Source organism: Oncorhynchus masou, chromosome 25, assembly GCF_036934945.1.
Source record: "Oncorhynchus masou masou isolate Uvic2021 chromosome 25, UVic_Omas_1.1, whole genome shotgun sequence".
Taxonomy (NCBI): domain Eukaryota; kingdom Metazoa; phylum Chordata; class Actinopteri; order Salmoniformes; family Salmonidae; genus Oncorhynchus; species Oncorhynchus masou.
In genome coordinates, this window is record NC_088236.1 from 32,308,588 (window position 1) to 32,327,647 (window position 19,060).

General features: G+C 42.3%; 1 protein-coding gene across 3 annotated transcripts in view; it reads left to right on the forward strand.

Moving 5' to 3' along the window:
- Positions 1 to 13,513, forward strand: part of LOC135514141 (dedicator of cytokinesis protein 5-like) — a 32,148-nt gene extending 18,635 nt beyond the window's left edge. Inside the window, exons 21-51 of one of the 3 annotated variants that reach the window (XM_064937378.1) lie at positions 72 to 172; positions 320 to 454; positions 557 to 662; positions 1,006 to 1,076; positions 1,187 to 1,293; positions 1,405 to 1,541; positions 1,671 to 1,766; positions 2,055 to 2,153; positions 2,501 to 2,671; positions 2,800 to 2,900; positions 3,070 to 3,128; positions 3,372 to 3,526; positions 3,641 to 3,726; positions 3,876 to 4,032; positions 4,279 to 4,319; positions 4,670 to 4,760; positions 4,907 to 5,026; positions 5,624 to 5,713; positions 6,536 to 6,640; positions 7,095 to 7,236; positions 7,490 to 7,571; positions 7,658 to 7,742; positions 9,052 to 9,138; positions 9,326 to 9,502; positions 9,695 to 9,778; positions 9,871 to 10,008; positions 10,240 to 10,403; positions 10,741 to 10,891; positions 11,005 to 11,158; positions 11,371 to 11,489; positions 11,587 to 13,513. In XM_064937378.1, coding sequence (XP_064793450.1) covers positions 72 to 172; positions 320 to 454; positions 557 to 662; positions 1,006 to 1,076; positions 1,187 to 1,293; positions 1,405 to 1,541; positions 1,671 to 1,766; positions 2,055 to 2,153; positions 2,501 to 2,671; positions 2,800 to 2,900; positions 3,070 to 3,128; positions 3,372 to 3,526; positions 3,641 to 3,726; positions 3,876 to 4,032; positions 4,279 to 4,319; positions 4,670 to 4,760; positions 4,907 to 5,026; positions 5,624 to 5,713; positions 6,536 to 6,640; positions 7,095 to 7,236; positions 7,490 to 7,571; positions 7,658 to 7,742; positions 9,052 to 9,138; positions 9,326 to 9,502; positions 9,695 to 9,778; positions 9,871 to 10,008; positions 10,240 to 10,403; positions 10,741 to 10,891; positions 11,005 to 11,158; positions 11,371 to 11,489; positions 11,587 to 11,691 — 3,516 coding nt within the window. In that variant the 3' untranslated portion in view covers positions 11,692 to 13,513. Of the gene's footprint in view, positions 1 to 71; positions 173 to 319; positions 455 to 556; positions 663 to 1,005; positions 1,077 to 1,186; positions 1,294 to 1,404; positions 1,542 to 1,670; positions 1,767 to 2,054; positions 2,154 to 2,500; positions 2,672 to 2,799; positions 2,901 to 3,069; positions 3,129 to 3,371; positions 3,527 to 3,640; positions 3,727 to 3,875; positions 4,033 to 4,278; positions 4,320 to 4,669; positions 4,761 to 4,906; positions 5,027 to 5,623; positions 5,714 to 6,535; positions 6,641 to 7,094; positions 7,440 to 7,489; positions 7,572 to 7,657; positions 7,743 to 9,051; positions 9,139 to 9,325; positions 9,503 to 9,694; positions 9,779 to 9,870; positions 10,009 to 10,239; positions 10,404 to 10,740; positions 10,892 to 11,004; positions 11,159 to 11,370; positions 11,490 to 11,586 lie in introns of those variants that run through there. The other 2 variants (XM_064937380.1, XR_010451642.1) reach the window with 2 other exon arrangements.
- The last annotated feature ends 5,547 nt before the right edge of the window (positions 13,514 to 19,060 follow it).

The following is a 19,060-nucleotide window of genomic DNA, read 5'->3' on the forward strand; positions in this document are numbered from 1 at the left end:
TAATGTTACACTGTTTTCAAGCGGGATTCTATATTACACTGGTTCCAGACTGTGCTCTGCATTTCTTCTAGGTGTTCATAATCACACTGATTGGAGACATCAAGTTCCAGCACTTTAACCCAGTACTGGAGACATACATCAACAAGCACTTCAGTGCCACTCTGGCTTACATGTGAGTCGAGCTCTCTCCTTTCTCACATTTTCATCTCTATGCCGTTCATTTTTCCTTCCTCCTGTTTTGACACCTCTCCACCCATTCAGAATTCATTTATATGTAATTACTGGTGTGCCTGAGTACCCTATTCCATTTATTTTTCAGGAAGCTTACCAAGGTTCTGAATTACTATGTGGGCCATGCAGATGAGCCTGTCCTAACCGAGAGACTGTACTCAGCCCTCAAAGCCCTCAAGTACCTGTTCAGATTCATTGTGCAGTCCCGGGTCCTCTACCTCAGGTATCATAGCTGTGACCTTCCTTCCTTATGCATACTAGTACATTTGCGAGACAATATTATTTTGTTTGTGAAATGAGCAATGTCCTTATTTTGTTTACTCAGATTCTATGGGACCAGTGAGGATGCTTTCTTCAACTCCATACGGACACTCTTCCTGTCCTTCAACACACTCATGGACAGACCGCTGGATGAGGGAGTGAAGATAAAGGTGAGTTGGTTTAGGGGAGAGAAACTGGGATTGGCACTTACATGGTACTTCATCTTCTTTAATGCACACTTTGTTAGCATGGCATAGCCTGGTAATGCAACATTTACTGTGTTATTCTGATAATTGTCAGCTGTTCAAACCAGCTTACCCTTTCTATGTTTATGGAAGCCTTATGCTGGCTTCGTGAAAGATAGTTGAAGTCAAGTTTTACTTGATAAACTGCAGAAGAACGTGAATTAAAACACTTTCAAGCTGACTAGAGCTGTAAAACACAGAAGCCTTATCCAGTGATATTTCCCCCGTGTTCTTTTTGAAATACTTTTGAGACCTTCGTCTTTTTCAGGGGGCGATACTAAAATACCTTCCCACCATCATTAATGACATCAAGAATGTCTTTGATCCTGTGGAGCTCAGGTAACTCCTTGTAATGACTTTTCAACTGTTGAATCTGCAGAAATTATACTTTTTCCTGTATATAAAATGTCCTTGTCTCTTTCTGAATTTCATCCTGTCTCTCTCACTAGTGTTCTTTTGACTAAGTTCATTGAGAGCATCCCTGACTCTCAGCTGGTGCGCCAGAAACTTGGTTGCATGTGTAAGATGGTGGAGAGTGACCTTTTCAAACAGTCAGGTACTGTAGCGCCTCTCTGGCTCAAACATAACTTTAGAATGATCTCTATTTAAAAAACAGAACCACAGGATGACACATTTGAATAAGCTCTATTCCTCTTTGACACCACAGAGTGTCGAGATGTCCTCTTGCCGCTGGTGACAGACCAGCTGAGTGGGCAGCTGGATGACCACTCCAATAAACCAGACCACGAGGCTTGTGTTCAGCTGCTCGGCACTGTGCTGGACAACCTGGACCGCAAGAATGTGGTGAGTGGATACTGGCTATAGCACACCTCTATCTCTGCCATTAGACACATTGAAATCTGTGACATACATAACTCTTAACTGGATTGGTTTTGATACATTCATTTTTGATCTGACTTGTTTGTGTCCCAGGGTCCAACCCGGGGCCATGTCCAGCTGATAATGGAGCGGCTGCTTCGCAGGGTCAATCGCACTGTCATCAGCATGAGCAGAACCTCCACTCTCATTGTAAGACTCATACTCAGTACTCTGACAGTTCTTCATCGAACTCAAAAGAAAAAGTCAAGTTATTTTCAATTGTTCATTTGGAAATGATTTATTTTAAGTTTCCATGTATAAGGCACAGTCCTGAAAAGCTGCTTCTATGCATCCTATAAATAACTTAGTCGGCACTTATAAGCATACAACAATGAATGATAGCTTATAATTAGCTTCAAAGCATAAAACATGTTATATGTGGGAACCTAATGTAGTTTTACAACTAAGGTGACTGATGCTTTGATATCTCAATGGCAGGGTCATTACCTAGCCTGCATGACCGCCATCTTGAAGCAGATGGATGACATGCACTACGCCCACTACATCAGCACCTTCAAGACCAGACAAGACATCATTGTAAGTGGGCCGGCACACCTCCCCTGCCCTGGGCATAACTCTTCCTGAATCATCCAGTCGATTGCTGGCATTCAACCACTGGTGCTTGTAACTGCTCCTGAAGTGATTATTGTTTATAGACATTTCATGGGACTGACTTGGAACATTGTGAGGATCTCCCTGTCCTTGCATCTTTACTGAACTGTGTGGGTCTAATATGAGAAATGCAAGGGGACTGCTGTGCATAGTTCAGCATGTTACTAATCGGTCAGAAACAGAACCCCACATGTTTGTGCAGACATGAGATGCATACATCTAGGTACTTCCACTACAGGCAAGGTAACTGTTCTCTCCCTGGCCCACTACAGGACTTCCTTATGGAGACATTCATCATGTTTAAGGACCTGATGGGGAACGTTTTCCCCTCTGACTGGATGACCATGAACCTCCTGCAGATTGGTGTGTTTCTGCGGGCCATCAACCAGTACTCTGAGGTCCTCAACATGTACTTCATGGACCAGACCCACTTTGAGCTGCAGGTGGGTCTCCAGTCGCCACCTTCTGATGGGATGGACAAAATACATCTGTGTCTCTCTGCTAATGTAAACTTATTTAGGTCAATCATTGTCCCAATGTCTGTGTAAAAACGATCATATTTTATTTTTAGCTCTGGAACAACTACTTCCACTTGACTGTTGCATTCCTTACCCACAAGTCATTGCAACTGGAATCCTTCTCTCAAGAAAAACGGAATAAAATACTGAACAAGTATGTTTTTTTCCTTTGGTTCAATTAGTTTAAATACAAATTCCCTTAAACTATTAATACAAAATAAACATTTCCACAGAGAACTGAATTTTATGTATAAGAAATAGTGCTGTAAGTTCGTGTGCATATGCTCTACAGTATATAGTATAATTCTATGTTGTGTTTACAGGTATGGAGACATGAGGAAGAGCATTGGCTTTAAGATCCGAGATATGTGGTATAATCTTGGTAAGTACTGTCCGGGGGTTGTAATCTCTGTAAGACAGAAATTCAACAAATAAAGACATCTATATAATGGCCTTTTCAGTGGCAAAAGGCTTTGAGGACAATGTTTTATTGCCTAGTTTCATGGTGGTGGCCTGCTTTTTGTTTACCGCTTTATGAGTTTACTGTCCTGTTGTTTGCATGAAAATGGAGAGCCACTTACTGCCCTTTCAAATGATTTTGCTTCTGACTTTATGCATCCCTCAGGCCCCCACAAGATGAAGTTCATCCCGGCCATGGTGGGGCCCATCCTAAAGGCTACCCTGGTGCCTGAGCCAGAGCTGAGGAAAGCCACCATCCCCATCTTCTTTGACATGATGCAGTGTGAGCACAACTTCACTCCCAGCCGCACCTTTAACATGGTGAGATAGCTGCCCACGGTAGTGCTTCCTGCCTGGCTTTACATTATCACTGTACACAGAGGTTCCCAGCTGTATTTGGCTGAGCAGATTTATTTTGTCTTTCTGTACCTGTAGTTTGAGAATGAACTGATCACCAAGTTGGATCAGGAGGTAGAGGGAGGCCGTGGGGATGAACAGTACAAAATCCTGCTGGAGAAAACGTAAGCACCCTGACAATCAACCTGCCAATCATTCAGAGGCTAATTCCTTTTTCTTAGTAGTCATACCTCATGATTTCATAGTCAAGACCAAAATATGGACTATATAACTCCCTTAGTCATTGACATTTTGCATTGTTGGTATTGTGTAGACTACTGGAGCACTGCCGGAGGCACAGATACCTGTCTCAGTCAGGGGAGGAACTGGCTCTGCTGCTCAGCAGTCTGCTGGAGAAGCTACTGGCCTACCGCACCATCACACATGACGAGAGCCCTGAGCTCCGCATGAGCTGCACCGTTAACGTCCTGGTATGCCCTTACAGTACATCACTAAGAGACAGGAGAGCCTACCAGGTGCTAACTTACACCTCGGACTGGTTTATGTGGAACTCAAACTCTAATCAGAAAGATTGAGCCACACTCGCCACCTCAGAAGAATATTATATCAAGATGTTATGTTTCTACATTGAACCAATTGATTTTAACCCCAAAAATATTATCAAACAATTGTACAGAAGCTGAGTTTTTCCTCTGTTTTTATTCTGGTTGTGACAGAACTTCTACAAGGAGAAGAAGCGGGAAGACATTTACATTCGGTGAGACCGATGATTCAATGTATACTCTTCTTTGGATCCCATTTTGTTAGCTATCACTCTGGAGAAACAGGAAAAGGTCTCTGCACACTTCCAGTCAGATGCAAATTTATTTTAATTATAGCTGAGCTTTCGGGTCAGCCGACCTTCTTCAGAGCAATGTCGACTGACCGAGAGCTCAGCTATAGTTCAAATAAATGTACATCTGACTGGAAGTGTGCGGAGACTCTTTTTTCTTTGTTTCTCCAGTTTTGCATTTTACCTTCAGCACCTTTACAATCAGCTTTGGGTGTGCGGTAGATTCTACCTACTATCTGTTAGATATCACTCTAAACTCCTGACCTCGTCCTCAGGTATCTGTACAAGCTAAGGGATTTGCACCTTGTCTGTGAGAACTACACGGAGGCAGCATACACCCTGTTACTTCACGCCGAACTCCTCGAGGTCTCAATCAGATTAACATTCAATTCGACTTTCAATGAAAACAACCGTCTTTGGCTTATTTCCCTATAATGCCAGTTAACATACTATGACATACATTACTAGAAAACTAAATGCACTTTGTGTATTGTATATATTGCCCTCCTCAGTGGTCTGACAAGCCCTGTGCCCCACATCTGATCCCCGGTCATGGCAAACATGTCTGGACCCAGCAGGAGCTCAAAGAGAGACTCTTCCAGGAGATCATCTGTAACCTGGACAAGGGCAAAGTGAGTTCCCACCCTCACCCAGTGACCCTATTAGGAAGCATGATGTACATATGTGGTCAAATATATTGTCACCCTTCCACTTTGCAATGGAGCAGAATGTTCTGTTTTCTCTTTTCAAAAATTGTTGAATGGCTATTTTTACCTTGTAAAGTAGATAATGTTGGGACTTTTTATGAAATGTTTTGGTTCTGTGCTGTTGGGAATCAAACAAATACATGTATGAACAACAAAAGTTTTTTAATGTCAACTTATTCGAGAAGAAATTGGGAATCGTGCAAGGGTGCCAGTATATTTCACTGCATATGCAGTCAGAGATCATATGCTACTTACCCCTGAACATACCATATGAGCTACTGTCAGAAATATTTGTGTCTGTTTAATTTGCTGCAAAAGAAGCTGAGGGCCATATTCAATCAAACATGGGTACCAGATTTCTGGGTTAGGCTAAACATTTCTCCTGTTCACCACAGTACATCAATGATGAAACCTGCTGTTAGGGTTTGATTGAAAATAGGTGTTAGTGATGGACAGATGGTGATGTCTAAACCATGTTCACATCTCGTGTCTTTTTACCAACTGCTGCATTTATCTGTTCAGATGTGGGAGAAAGCCATTGAGATGGGTAAACAGCTGGCAAAGATGCACGAGAACCAGATGTTCGACTTCATGGAGCTGAGCCAGCTGCTGGTAAGAGGACTTATCATTTGCTATCGTGTTTTAGTCTGAGATTTAATCAAAATATTGTCAAAACTAAATGGAAATTGTCCCTAAAACATGCAAGCAGTAAAACCAAAAATGATTATCCTCTTAGTTTTTACATGTAAAAAAAAAATGCTTACAATGCCAGAAAGGGATAGCCCACTGCGAATTTAGTGTGAGGCCTTTTCAATAAGACTAGTTCAACTGCTGTACTAATAGGCTTTTCAGTGCCCACAAAGACTAGGAGTTAATTATGCCCATAAATTGTTCACAATACATTGTCAATGGCTAGGACGACCATGTCTTGTCTAAGACAGGAAGTCATTTCAGCTCAATCCAAATGACAGTGATAGTTGAAGAAAAAAAACAACCCATTACTGCAGAAACAATTTGAGGAAATGGGGAAGATATCAGAGTTGCTGCCACACTTGTGTCAAACCTTTTTATCCAATAGTCCCACTCATGCATTGCCGGTTAACATACTGGCATCTGCCATTAGGAAGTAACATTCAGTTAATTATGCAGTTGTACTCTATTTTAAGTCATGTTTTTGTAAATACTGTGTCATCGTGGCATTCAACAGTCCTTATCTGCAGTGGAGTTGTTGTTTTGCTACACTGCTATGAATCTATGTTCATTATGGATCCTCCATTTTTGACACTTAACTAAATTAAGTGCACAGGGAACTGGTTAGCTTCTACAGTATTTTAAGTGTTTCCTGTTGTATGTTATCTTTGTTCCTGATTGTGGCTCTGTTAATTTAGCTCATTGTCACTACAGCCTCTATACTCTCCCTACTGTTGTACACAGAAACAGCAGGCCCAGTTCTATGAGAATATAATGCATGCCATGCGGCCTCAGCCAGAATACTTTGCTGTGGGATACTATGGACTTGGATTCCCCACTTTCCTCAGGGTAAGATTATTACATATTTTCAGAAATCCAGCCTCCATAGCACATTTCAAGTTCTGTCTCATTCGCCGGAGATATTTATATTTATGTGCCTTTTATTCATTTTACTTATGGAACTCTCCATAAAATGAAATGATAGTCAATATTAAAAATGTTTCACGGTGATGATGTAGCATGCAGGCGATACTAGTTATCAGTTCCATAAAGCAGTGGGGGATTCTATGGATTGAACACCTTCCATGATCTTGTCAGGTTCCGGTTAGAATAGCCTTCATTTGGCAGACGCACGTCTATTTCTACAGTGCAGTGGCACGTTCCTGTCGACCACAGTCCATCTTTGACATCTTCTGTAGCATGTCATTCAATGACAACATTCAAATTAAATCCTATCGTTCACATTTAATTTGCTACCATATATGGAGGCTCACCATGTCTGTGAACGGATTTGTTCATACAGAACAAAGTGTTCATCTACCGTGGTAAGGAGTACGAGTGGCTGGAGGACTTCAGTCTGAAGCTGCTGTCGCAGTTCCCCAACGCAGCCAGGATGACCAGCACAGCGCCCCCTGGGGACAACATCTGTAACTCCCAAGGACAGCGTATCCTTTAGGCCTGTTGCAGCATGCCCTCACGCTCCCAGCTATGAATGCTATTTAAATGTTAATTGGTGTTAATGCTTCTAGTCAGGACATTATTCAGTTGATGTATTTCCCATTTATAGGTAGTATACCTTTCTCAAGGACAATGTTGAGCCAGTAATCCACTGGCCCCCGTCTCCGTTTCCCCCTACAGCACTAAAAAGGTTTCCGTTTTTTGATAATACACGGTCCTATCCTTACCTGCTCTTCACAGATATCCAGTGTTTTACAGTCAAGCCAGTCCTTACTGTGCCCACCCAGTTCAAAGACAAGGGTGTTCCTGAGCAGATCCTGAAGTAAGGAACACAACAGCTTGTGGTTGAATACATTTTCTTAGTTCTTACTCATGCAACTCATTTGTTTGTCCCTCCTCCTCTCCCAGCTACTACAGAACCAATGAAGTGGACCAGTTTCAATATTCCAGACCCTTCAGGAAAGGTGCAAAGGACCCCGATAATGAATTTGCAGTGAGTACCTGGCACACAGCTCAGACTCACCATGCTGCAGAGCCCTAACAAAGACAAATTCCTCCATTCAACGCACACAATCTAAACTCAGGAATGTAGCCCTTTTCCAATCAAATGCATTTTTATTTGTCACATGAAATTCTTACTTTCGAGCCCTTAACCAACAATGTAGTTTAAGAAATAATTAAGAAAATATTTACTAAATGAACAAAACGTTGTTGTTTTTAAAGTAACACAATAAAATAACAGTAACGAGGCTGTATAAAGGGGGTACCGAGTCAATATGCGTGTAGGTAGGGATGAAGTAACTATGTATAGATAATAAACAGTAGGGGGGGGGGGGTGTGTCAGTGTAAATAGTCCGGGTGGCCATTTGATTAATTGTTCAGCAGTCTTATGGCCTGGGGGTAGCAGCTGTTAACGAGGCTTTTTTGACCTCGACTCACTCCGTTACCGCTTGCAGTGCTGTAGCAGAGAGAACAGTCTGATTTGTGTGGCAGGTGACAATTTTTGGGCCTTCCTCTGACACCGCCTAGTATATAGGTCCTGGATGGCAGGAAGCTTGGCCCCAGTGATGTACTGAGCCGTACGCACTACCTCTTGTTGGTGCAGCTGTCGAACTTTTTGAGGATCTGGGGACCCATGCCAAATCTTTTCAGTCTCCTGAGGGGGAAAGGTGTTGTTGTGTCCTCTTCACGATGTCTTGGTGTGTTTGGACTGTGAACCTCTCAACCTGCTCCACTACAGCCCCGTCGATGTGAATGGGGGTGTGTTCGGCCCTCCTTCTCCTGTAGTCCACAATCATCTCCTTTGTCTTGCTCACGTTGAGGGAGAGGTTGTTGTCCTGGCTCGACACTGCCAGGTCTCTGACCTTCTCCCTATAGGCTGTCTTACGTTTCCAGTGATCAGGCCTACCACTGTTGTGTCATTAGCAAACTGTTGGAGTCGTGCTTGGCCACGCAGTCGTGGCTGAACAGGGAATACAGGAGGGGACTAAGCACACACCCCTGAGGGGCCACAGTGTTGAGGATCAGCGTGGCAGATGTGTTGTTGCCTAACCTTACCACCTGGGCGGCGGCCCATCAGGAAGTTCAGGATCCAGTTGCAGAGCGAGGTGTTTAGTCCCAGGGTCCTTAGCTTAGTGATGAGCTTCGTGGTCACTGTGGTGGTGAACGCTGATCTGGAGTCAATCAACAGCATTCTGACATAGGTGTTCCTTTTTGATTAGCAGTTGAATACAAGAGGTTGTTGCTCAAAACATTTGTGTTGTTGACCATTCAGTCGTCATATTTTCCGCCTCATGTTACAGACCATGTGGATCGAGAGGACAACTTACATCACAACCTATCACTTCCCAGGGATTCTCAAATGGTTCGAAGTGAAGTCCATCTCTGTTGTAAGTGTCATCATCATTACTGATAGAAATCACAGTAATACAAACTTACTGGTGTTAATGTGCTGTATGTTTAATCTAAACACTGTTGAGGACTCCCTACCACCCATAGCTAATAGTTCCTACTCACCCAATTTGGTCTTTTACACTTTGATGTCTCCTCACCTCTCCTGGTTTTCCTACTGGTCAGGAGGAGATCAGCCCTCTGCAGAATGCTGTGGAGACCATGGAGATGGCCAATGAGAAGCTCAGTAACCTGGTGCAGCAGCAGGCCTGTGACAGCTCCACGTCTGTCCACCCACTCTCCATGATGCTCAATGGCATTGTTGACCCTGCCGTCATGGGTGGCTACTCCAACTACGAGAAGGTTTCACTTGACTATTACTACCGAGGAGCTTGAATCCTATACAATTTTGTTTCACATTTCATTGAAGATTTGTAACCTGATATTCTTATTTTCTAGGTCACTGTTATTTTAGTTAGTATTTAATGTGCATATGGCAACATCTTCATCTCTCAAAATGCTAAACTTGTTTCCACCTCCTTTCTGTCTCTACAGGCATTCTTCACTGACACCTACATGCATGAACACCCAGACGACCTTGAGAGCATTGAGGTCCTCAAACATCTTATTGCCCTCCAGGTAAATTGTAATTTTCTCCTTGTTATTGAACCTGTACTTAGACATACAGTACCTGCTATAAGAACAGAGGCTCCCTCCTCCTCTCCCCTCAGATCCCTCTCCTGGCTGATGGCATCCGAATCCACGGAGAGAAATCCACGGAGCAGCTGAAGCCCTTACACAACCGCCTGCTCACCTGTTTCTCAGACCTGCGGGAGAGAGTGGAGAAGCATTACGGCGTCATAACCCTGGTCAGTTTCCAATGGCAAACTCTGATTTAATGCAAGATTGTGACAAATGTAGCTATTGGCTCCTCTGCCTCCCTATCAAACTTCCCTCATTCAAAGCAGAGTGTACATTATATTGCTGCAGGACCATAAATCTTGCTTAAGGCACTCTATTGTTGTTAGTGTTTTGCCTGTCATTCCGCTTAGCCCCTGCCAAGTTTCCTGATGATGTTTAATCCCATTTGTGTGTCCCAGCCCTGCTCTCTCACTGAAAGGAAGAAGAGTCGTGTGGGCTCCGTAGTGATGCCCTACATCCTGTCCTCTACCCTGCGCCGCATGTCCACTGTCTCCACCACCTCCTCAGGCCTCTCCAGCGGCTCCACCTCCTCTAACGGACCCTCCCGGCCCTCCTCCCAGGAGTCAGTCCCCTTCCTCCATCCTATCTCCTCCTCCTCCGGAGTCAGTCCCCTTCCTCCCCCCTCCCCGGAGTCAGTCCCTCCACTCCCTCCATCCTCCCTCCCTCTTCCAAGGAGTCAGTCCCACTCCTCCCTGCCTCCTCCCTTCCTGTGTTTCTCTCCCTCTTGGGCTAGTGTAGTCTGGTGTAGTCTATTTGTGTTGCTATGTTTGTCAGGAATATTTGTCTGTGCTTTTCCACATCTCACAGTGTGACATTCTGAAGTGTTGCACATGCCAGTATAACCCTCTAACTGTACACCTCCCCCTTGTCTCTCTCTCTGTCCTGATATCTATCATCAGTTCACTGTTGTCCCGTGACACTGCCAACGATCGCCGGGCCTCGATGTTGTCCCGCTCTGAGGATGACAACCGGATCGGTCGAAAGAACCGAAAAGAATGGAGTGTGAGCAAGTCACAGGTTTTAGTGGAGAGACAGCCAGACATAGATGAGGTAACTACAACTGTTTTTGGCTCATGCACTAAGGCACAAATGGCTTATACATTCACAGTAATTACTGGACTGTGATTTCAAGGAGGGCTGTATCTTTGTACTCTACTCCTTAGCAGACCCTTCCAGAGAAGCCGCAGAGACCCAAAAGTCTGCAGTTTGGGGATCGTCGCCTGACCCTATCTCTGTTCCAGGGTGTTTCCTCTCACCTCAGCCTTGACAACCCACTCAGCCCCCTGCCAGCCTCTCCTCAGACTCCTCACAGCTCCAGTATGTAGCTTAGTTACACACAAGGCATACCTACAAAGCTGCCTATCCTACACATCCTTAAAGAGATGCTTACAGCTTCACTCTGCACACAGACATATAGAACCCTGGGTAGGATATCTGACCTCTTGTCCATGTAGTTCACACACAAATAGTTTTAGCTGTCATGCAGCCTAAAATGTGTGTGTTTTGTCACTCTCTCTCTCTCTCTGCAGCTTATTCATCTCTCCCCGGTGATAATGATGCCACCACTGACACTCCCGGAACACCCCCACCCATGCCACCAAAGAAACATCCCCATGAGATGTTTGACATCTCCCAAAACTCCCTTGAGGTATATCTTCACTGAAAACATCTATATTTTTTGTAAAATGCACATTGTGAAAGAGAATATTTTTAACATCATAATTTTTTCCCCGGTCTCTCCATAGTTCCACCCTCCTCTGCCTCAGAAAATTGACAGCAAGCCCCCTCCACCTCCTCCTAAAACCAGGAAGTCTATGTTCCCTGGCTCCTACGAGAATAATCCTCAGTGAGGATCCTCCACCCGGACAGCCCCTCTCATCTGGTTCAGAGACCTGCTGCCTGTGGAAAGGGTTTGGTCCACCTTGTGGTACTGTAGCACTTTATTACAGTACTATTTCAGGACCAGTACTTTTACCTGTTATGTACTTCAGAATTGCATGTCAACAATTGATATTTCTGATACTTACTACGAGTTATTCCAACAAGCTGGGTACGTGTTGTGTGTGCCCTGTGAATCTCTAAGAAACAGAAGCATAATTGTTTCCATACTAAAGTAATTGAATGGTATGTTGTAAAATGGAGTGTGACAGATGTCTTTGTAAGCCGTGGTGCATTGGGTCACACGCCTTTTCATATTTTGAGGAGAGTCCATTTATAGTCTAGTTTCCTGGGAATGGGGAATTGGATAAAGGTGGATTTAATTCATGATTTGGGAAGTGTATATATTTCTGAAAAAGCAATAATAACAAGGACCGTAGCATATTTCCCAAGGGTCTTTAGATGTTGTTGTATATAGTGTAGTATATATTTTGGGAATATCACTGCAAGGATAAGGAATGACCAAAGCTTCAATTTTGTCTTTTGTCATTATGTGTTGCAATCACACTGGACTATTCATCATTTCCAGTGCCTGTTTTGGGCATTTGTCACGAAAAGCACAAGCGGTGACTGCATTTTCATGTTTTATTATGTGATATAGCTTGGTGAAAAGCTTCTTATTTTAGAATCACTATTGCTGATCAAGAGCAGGGAATTTATGGTCTGTGACTCAGAACTGATTTTCAACAGACTTTGATTCTATTGTTGTTGATTATATAGTCTAAATCTATGGTTGCGACCCTGGATGACTTTTTGGTTCCCTCGACCCAGTCATAGATCATAGGTTGTACATGCGTAGTAGTCCTTTTGGGGGGAATTGAGATTTGTAATCATAATGGAACTTCTCCCCAAATACGTTTGTGGACGATAGTCACATTGAATAACCTTGACTAACTCATAAATACTGAGTAACTATGCATTACATATTTGTGTGATGAAAGCACACTAAGATAGTACCTCAATGATTTCAGAATCTGTAGAGACATGCACTGGAAGGAATTCATGTAAATTAGATTTTTTTAAATTGTATATTTTTGATGTTTTATAAAAAACAAAATATTGTATGTCTTTAACTCGTGCTTTCTATACAAATCCGCTTGATATATTTAGCAAGTTGTCATTTTAACACGGTATGGCACAAACTCAATCATCTGTTTAAAGTTGGCAGGTATTTTTTTCTCCCAAGTCCTGGTTCATAGTTTCATTTTATTACGCTTTTATTGTATCATTGTTGTATTACTTTAACTTATTGTAAAGATTTCAAGTTAATTGGTATGTGTTCATCAAGCAACTTGAGTTGGACAGATAGAGACATGGTCATTTACATCGGTCTACTTTCAACAGTGAACATTTCAACTTGATTTATATATCAATGTATACATTGTCTTTTATTATTCGGTTTCATATAGTTGTTATTTTCAAAACAATGCAATGCTCTCTTTGTCCTCTGAATTGCTCATCTATGCATGTAATCTTTCAGAATTTCAGAAATTACCTTTTCATGTATGTAGTGCAAGAATGAGTCAGTATTTTAGGTTAGACTATTTCCAGGGATCAAAGATATTTTAGAAGGGATCTAACCCTTTTTAAATGAGTTTTTCTAACAATGATCAGAACAGATATTTGTAAAGAAATTTAAAGCTTTATAGTAGCATGAAGAGATGTAATATATATATTTTTTACCAATAAAACTTGTAAATCCGACCAAACAAAAATAAAGAATTTAACAAACTGCTCTGTTGAAGGTATTGTTACAGAAGGCTAGACAACCAGTCTCTGTCCTCAGCAGAATCATTATCCTGTACTCATATCTATTGCCGGTGTCATCCCTTATCTCTTATCAAGGACATATCAGGCACTAGTTGGGATTTCATTATATATTTTTTGATGAATAATTATGCGATAATTGAGAGGATAATGAAGGACCTTGACGTCTGGTGAGATGGTATGACAGTGAGATTCTTTTCATTCTTTCACACAAAGCCTAATTTTAATTCTGGTAAATAGTGATGTGGAATGTGAGAATTTATGTCTGGCAGTAATTTCCTTGAGATACCAGAGGTTCTACATGTAATTGTGCTTCAGTCATATTCATGCTTTATTTTTATGTTGTGTATTGAGAAAGAGAACATTCTTCATAGCGGTATTAAATGTATCAAGATCACAACATTGTTTCTTTACGTGGACTGTAGTATAACACAAGACTGTTCCCTATATGTGAAAGCAGTCTGTTTCTGTACAGTAGTGTTGCCTGGGCTGGGGAGGGAGAGGGATGGGAAGTGTCATTTATTGCAGTAGGCCCTGTGTGATATGTAGATACTGGTCTTGGTAATCTGGCCTCCTAATGGCCTCTTCCTTCCTGTCAGATACTGGGTGGACAGGATATCACTCTCCCTGCAGTCCCTGAGTCACATGACTAAAGAAGTGATGCTTCCAGGCTGCCCTGTGATATTCGCTCATCCATGGACGAGATTCACGAGACCTGGTTTTTATCGTCAATATTGACCAATAGATAGAAGCCATTGACCAATAGATAGAAGTAGACTTAAACGAAAAGTCCACCCAAAAACTAACTTGAGTTTGCATCATACAGGGATGATTTCTGTATTTTGAAAGTTACATATCTTGAAAACCACCTGATTGCTGACAAGCAAATCATTTTGGGACTAAATGAAACAAATAACCAAAAACATTTTTGGGGGGGTGGAGTTTTCCTTTAAGTGTAGTTGAATGATCAGAAATACCCCTGTGTATCTCCATATTAGACTTCACTAGATGGTGCTAGAGGGAATGTAGCAATGGGGTATTGTCAGTGTTGCCGAATTATGAAAGATCATATGGCTGTCACATATTTGTCTTAATATTTTAGATTTGTGAGCAGAGGTTCTACAGAACATGTATTCATCCACTATACATGGCACAGATTTTCAGCAAAATATTTGTTTACACTTCATATGCAGTTTGATTGGTGGAGTGTTGTTTGATTGTTATGCTAATGGCCTGGTTATAGATGTCAGAACAATTTACTGAACCATTTTAATCCCATTCGCTATGCTCTCAGAAACACACGGGATATTAGCTGTTGAGATCAGAGAAACAGGCTGTGGCAAAGGCCCCAAAATGACTAGCCATGATATTAATAAGGCCTGTAAATCTTAATATCTATAATGGCAAAAGACATGGGAGGTAATTTAAGCAATAAGGCCCGAATGGATGTGGTATTTGGCCAATATACCACGACTAAGGGCTGTTCTTACAAAGTGCATGGATACAGCCCTTTGCCGTGATATATTGGCAAAAATAGCACAAACCGCTGAGGTGCCTTATTGCTATTATACACAGTTTTCTTTCGCCTCCATATTCTTTCATACCATGGCTTTCAGCCAATCAGCATCCAGGGCTTGAACTACTCTGTTTATTATCATGACTTAATAACTACACCCATGATAAAAACTGCTTAATTAAACTGATAACAACATTAAACAGAGACAGGGCTATTATAAAATAACATGTGGATAAATAGTTTTTAAGCTATCATAGTTTTATGACTGGAAGAATAAGAAACGCATTTAACCTAACGATGAAGTGAAGTGGTCAGACAAGCAGATGGCTCTAAACCCATACTATCCAAACACGTTAAATGTACGCCAGCCCACTGCCTACCCTGGTCTGACCTCAGTGTTTGACTGTGAGCAGAGCTGGTTTTGCATTTGGTCTCTGGCAACTTCAGCCCGGACCGACAGGGAAACTCATCCAGGCAGACATTGTAAGAGTGGAGGAGAACCTTCCAGAAGTTCTTCTTACCATAAGAACCAAGACACTGAAAGTGATATAGAAGAGTAAAGAGAGCACAATGGCATTCTCTTTCTTCACCTTTACCTGATAGTACATATAGAGCAACCAACAATACCAGGGTCATGTTTATCACCCGCATTTCAGAGTCCAGCTTAGGCGCGTGGAAACCATTGGTACTGGTCTTAATGTGCTGGAGATGGATGGCCAGGTGAACAAAGATGGATATGCAACACATTAGCATCAGTACTCCCAGGATGATGTCAGAGAGGACTAGATAAATGGTGATCTGTATCATGCACGGGTTGTCATTAGACATGATGGCACCGCAGTTCTTGTTTTCATGTGTTATTCTCAGGGACTAGAACCGTCCGCATGGGCAGACAGGTTCTGAGACCACACAGGGATGACGAGGACTACAGTGCTTCAGGATGGCCTTTGGATCTTGGTGATGCAGCGGATGGGCTCAATCACCAACTCAGTGCTGTATTAGAAGATCAGGGAGGCGGTGGTCCACATGATGGTGAAGTTGGCAGTCCTGTCCGTGGCCAGTCGGCAGTCTATGTTGCCCATGGTCATCCAGCTGTGGTGGGCACAACTGGCCACAGACATAGCTGTGCTGGTGGTCTCACGGGGTCAAGTGTTTGTTCTGCCTGTAGCTCTTTAGGCTCATCAGGAAGATGTACAGGTTGAAGAACATAGTGAGGACGGCCATCAGGCCAGTTATGGCCCAGATATGCACCTTATTGGCTCTTTGCATTGTGCTGTTGGTTCTCTAAACAATGTCCACCAGCTTATTTAGGTGCTCTAAGATAAAACCAGAAATGTTGATAGTACAATGTGATGAATACAGTAGAAGTCGGAAGTTTGCATACACTTAGGTTGGAGTCATTAAAACTCGTTTTTCAACCACTCCACAAATTTTTTGTTAACAAACTATAGTTTTGGCAAGTCGGTTAGGACATATACTTTGTGCATGACACAAGTAATTTCTCCAACAATTGTTTACAGACACATTATTTCACTTATAATTCACTATCATAATTCCATGGGTCAAAAGTTTACATACACTAAATTGACTGTGCCTTTAAACAGCTTGGAAAATTGTTTCACGGCTTTAGAAACTTCTGTTAGGCTAATTGACATTTGAGTCAATTGGAGGTGTACCTGTGGATGTATTTCAAGGCCGACCTTCAAAGTCAGTGCCTCTTTGCTTGACATTTTTTAATTTTAATTTTACCTTTATTTAACTAGGCAAGTCGACTTAAATGAAAAGTCCACTCTCCCTGCAGTCCCTGAGTCACATGACTAAAGAAGTGATGCTTCCAGGCTGCCCTGTGATATTCGCTCATCCATGGACGAGTTTCACGAGACCTGGTTTTTATCGTCAATATTGACCAATAGATAGAAGCCATTGACCAATAGATAGAAGTAGACTTAAACGAAAAGTCCACCCAAAAACTAACTTGAGTTTGCATCATACAGGGATGATTTCTGTATTTTGAAAGTTACATATCTTGAAAACAACCTGATTGCTGACAAGCAAATCATTTTGGGACTAAATGAAACAAATAACAAAAAATCATTTTTTTGGGGTGGAGTTTTCCTTTAAGTGCAGTTGAATGATCAGAAATACCCCTGTGTATCTCCAGTTAAGAACAAATTCTTATTTTCAATGACGGCCTAGGAACAGTGGGTTAACTGCCTGTTCAGGGGCAGAATGATAGATTTGTACCTTGTCAGCTCGGGGGTTTGAACTTGCAACCTTCCGGTTACTAGTCCAACACTCTAACCACTAGGCTACCCTGCCGCCCCTCATGGGAAAATCAAAAGAAATCAGCCAAGAACCCCCCTATCTCAGCTCGCTGGTCACCATAGCAGCACCCACCTGGAGCACGCACTCCAGCAGGTATATCTCTCTGGTCACTCCCAAAGCCAATTCTTCCTTTGGCCGCCTCTCCTTCCAGTTCTCTGCTGCCAATGACTGGAAAGAACTACAAAAATCTCTGAAACTGGAAACACATCTCCCTCACTAGCTTTAAGCAGCTCACAGATTACTGCACCTGTACATAGCCAATCTATAATTTAGCCCAAACCACTACCTCTCCCTCTACTGTATTTATTTATTTATTTTTGCTCCTTTGCACCCCATTATTTCTATCTCTACCTTGCACATTCTTCCCCTGCAAATCTACCATTCCAGTGTTTTACTTGCTGTATTGTATTTACTTTGCCACCATGGCTTTTTTTTTACTTTTCCTCCCTTATCTCATTTGATCACATTGTATATAGACTTATTTTTCTACTGTATTATTGACTGTTTTAATCCATGTGTAACTCTGTGTTGTTGTATGTGTCGAACTGCTTTGCTTAATCTTGGCCAGGTCGCAATTGTAAATGAGAACTTGTTCTCAATATGCCTACCTAGTTAAATAAAGGTGAAATAAAAGACCTCCGAAAAGAAATTGTGGAACTCCACAAGTCTGGTTCATCCTTGGGAGCAATTTCCAAATGCCTGAAGGTACCACGTTCATCTGTACAAACAATAGTACGCAAGTATAAACACCATGGGACCACGCAACAGTCATACCGCTCAGGAAGGAGACGTGTTCTGTCTCCTAGAGATGAACGTACTTTGGTGTGAAAAGTGCAAATCAATCCCAGAACAACAGCAAAGGACCTTGAGAAGATGCTGGAAGAAACAGGTACAAAAGTATCTATATCCACAGTTAAACGAGTTCTATATCGACATAACCTGAAAGGCCGCTCAGCAAGGTAGAAGCCACTGCTCCAAAACCACCATAAAAAAGCCAGACTACGGTTTGCAACTGCACATGAGGACAAAGATCGTACTTTTTGGAGAAATGTCCTCTGGTCTGATGAAACAAAAATCTGTCTGGCCACAATGTCCATCGTTATGTTTGGAGAAAAAAGGGGGAGGCTACCGAAGAGCACCACCCCAACTGTGAAGCACGGGGGTGGCAACATCATGTTGTTGGCGTGCTTTGCTGCATGCGGAACTGGTGCCCTTCACAAAATACATGGCATCATGAGGAAGGAAAAGTATGTGGATATATTGAAGCAACATCTCAAGACATCAGTCAGGAAGTTAAAGCTTGATTCCAAATGGACAATGGCTTAAGGACAACAAAGTCAAGGTATTGGAGTGGCCATCACAAAGCCCTGACCTCAATCCTATAGAAACTTTGTGGGCAGAACTGAAAAAGCGTGTACGAGCAAGGAGGCCTACAAACCTGACTCACTTACACCAGCTCAGTCAGGAGGAATGGGCCAAAATTCACCCAACTTATTGTGGGTAGACTTCCACAAGCTTCCCAAAACATTTGACCCAAGTTAAGCAATTTAAAGGCAATGCTACCAAATACTAATTGAGTGTATGTAAACTTCTGACCCACTGGGAATGTGATGAAAGAAATAAAAGCTGAAATAAATCACTCTTGACATTTCACATTCTTAAAATAAAGTGGT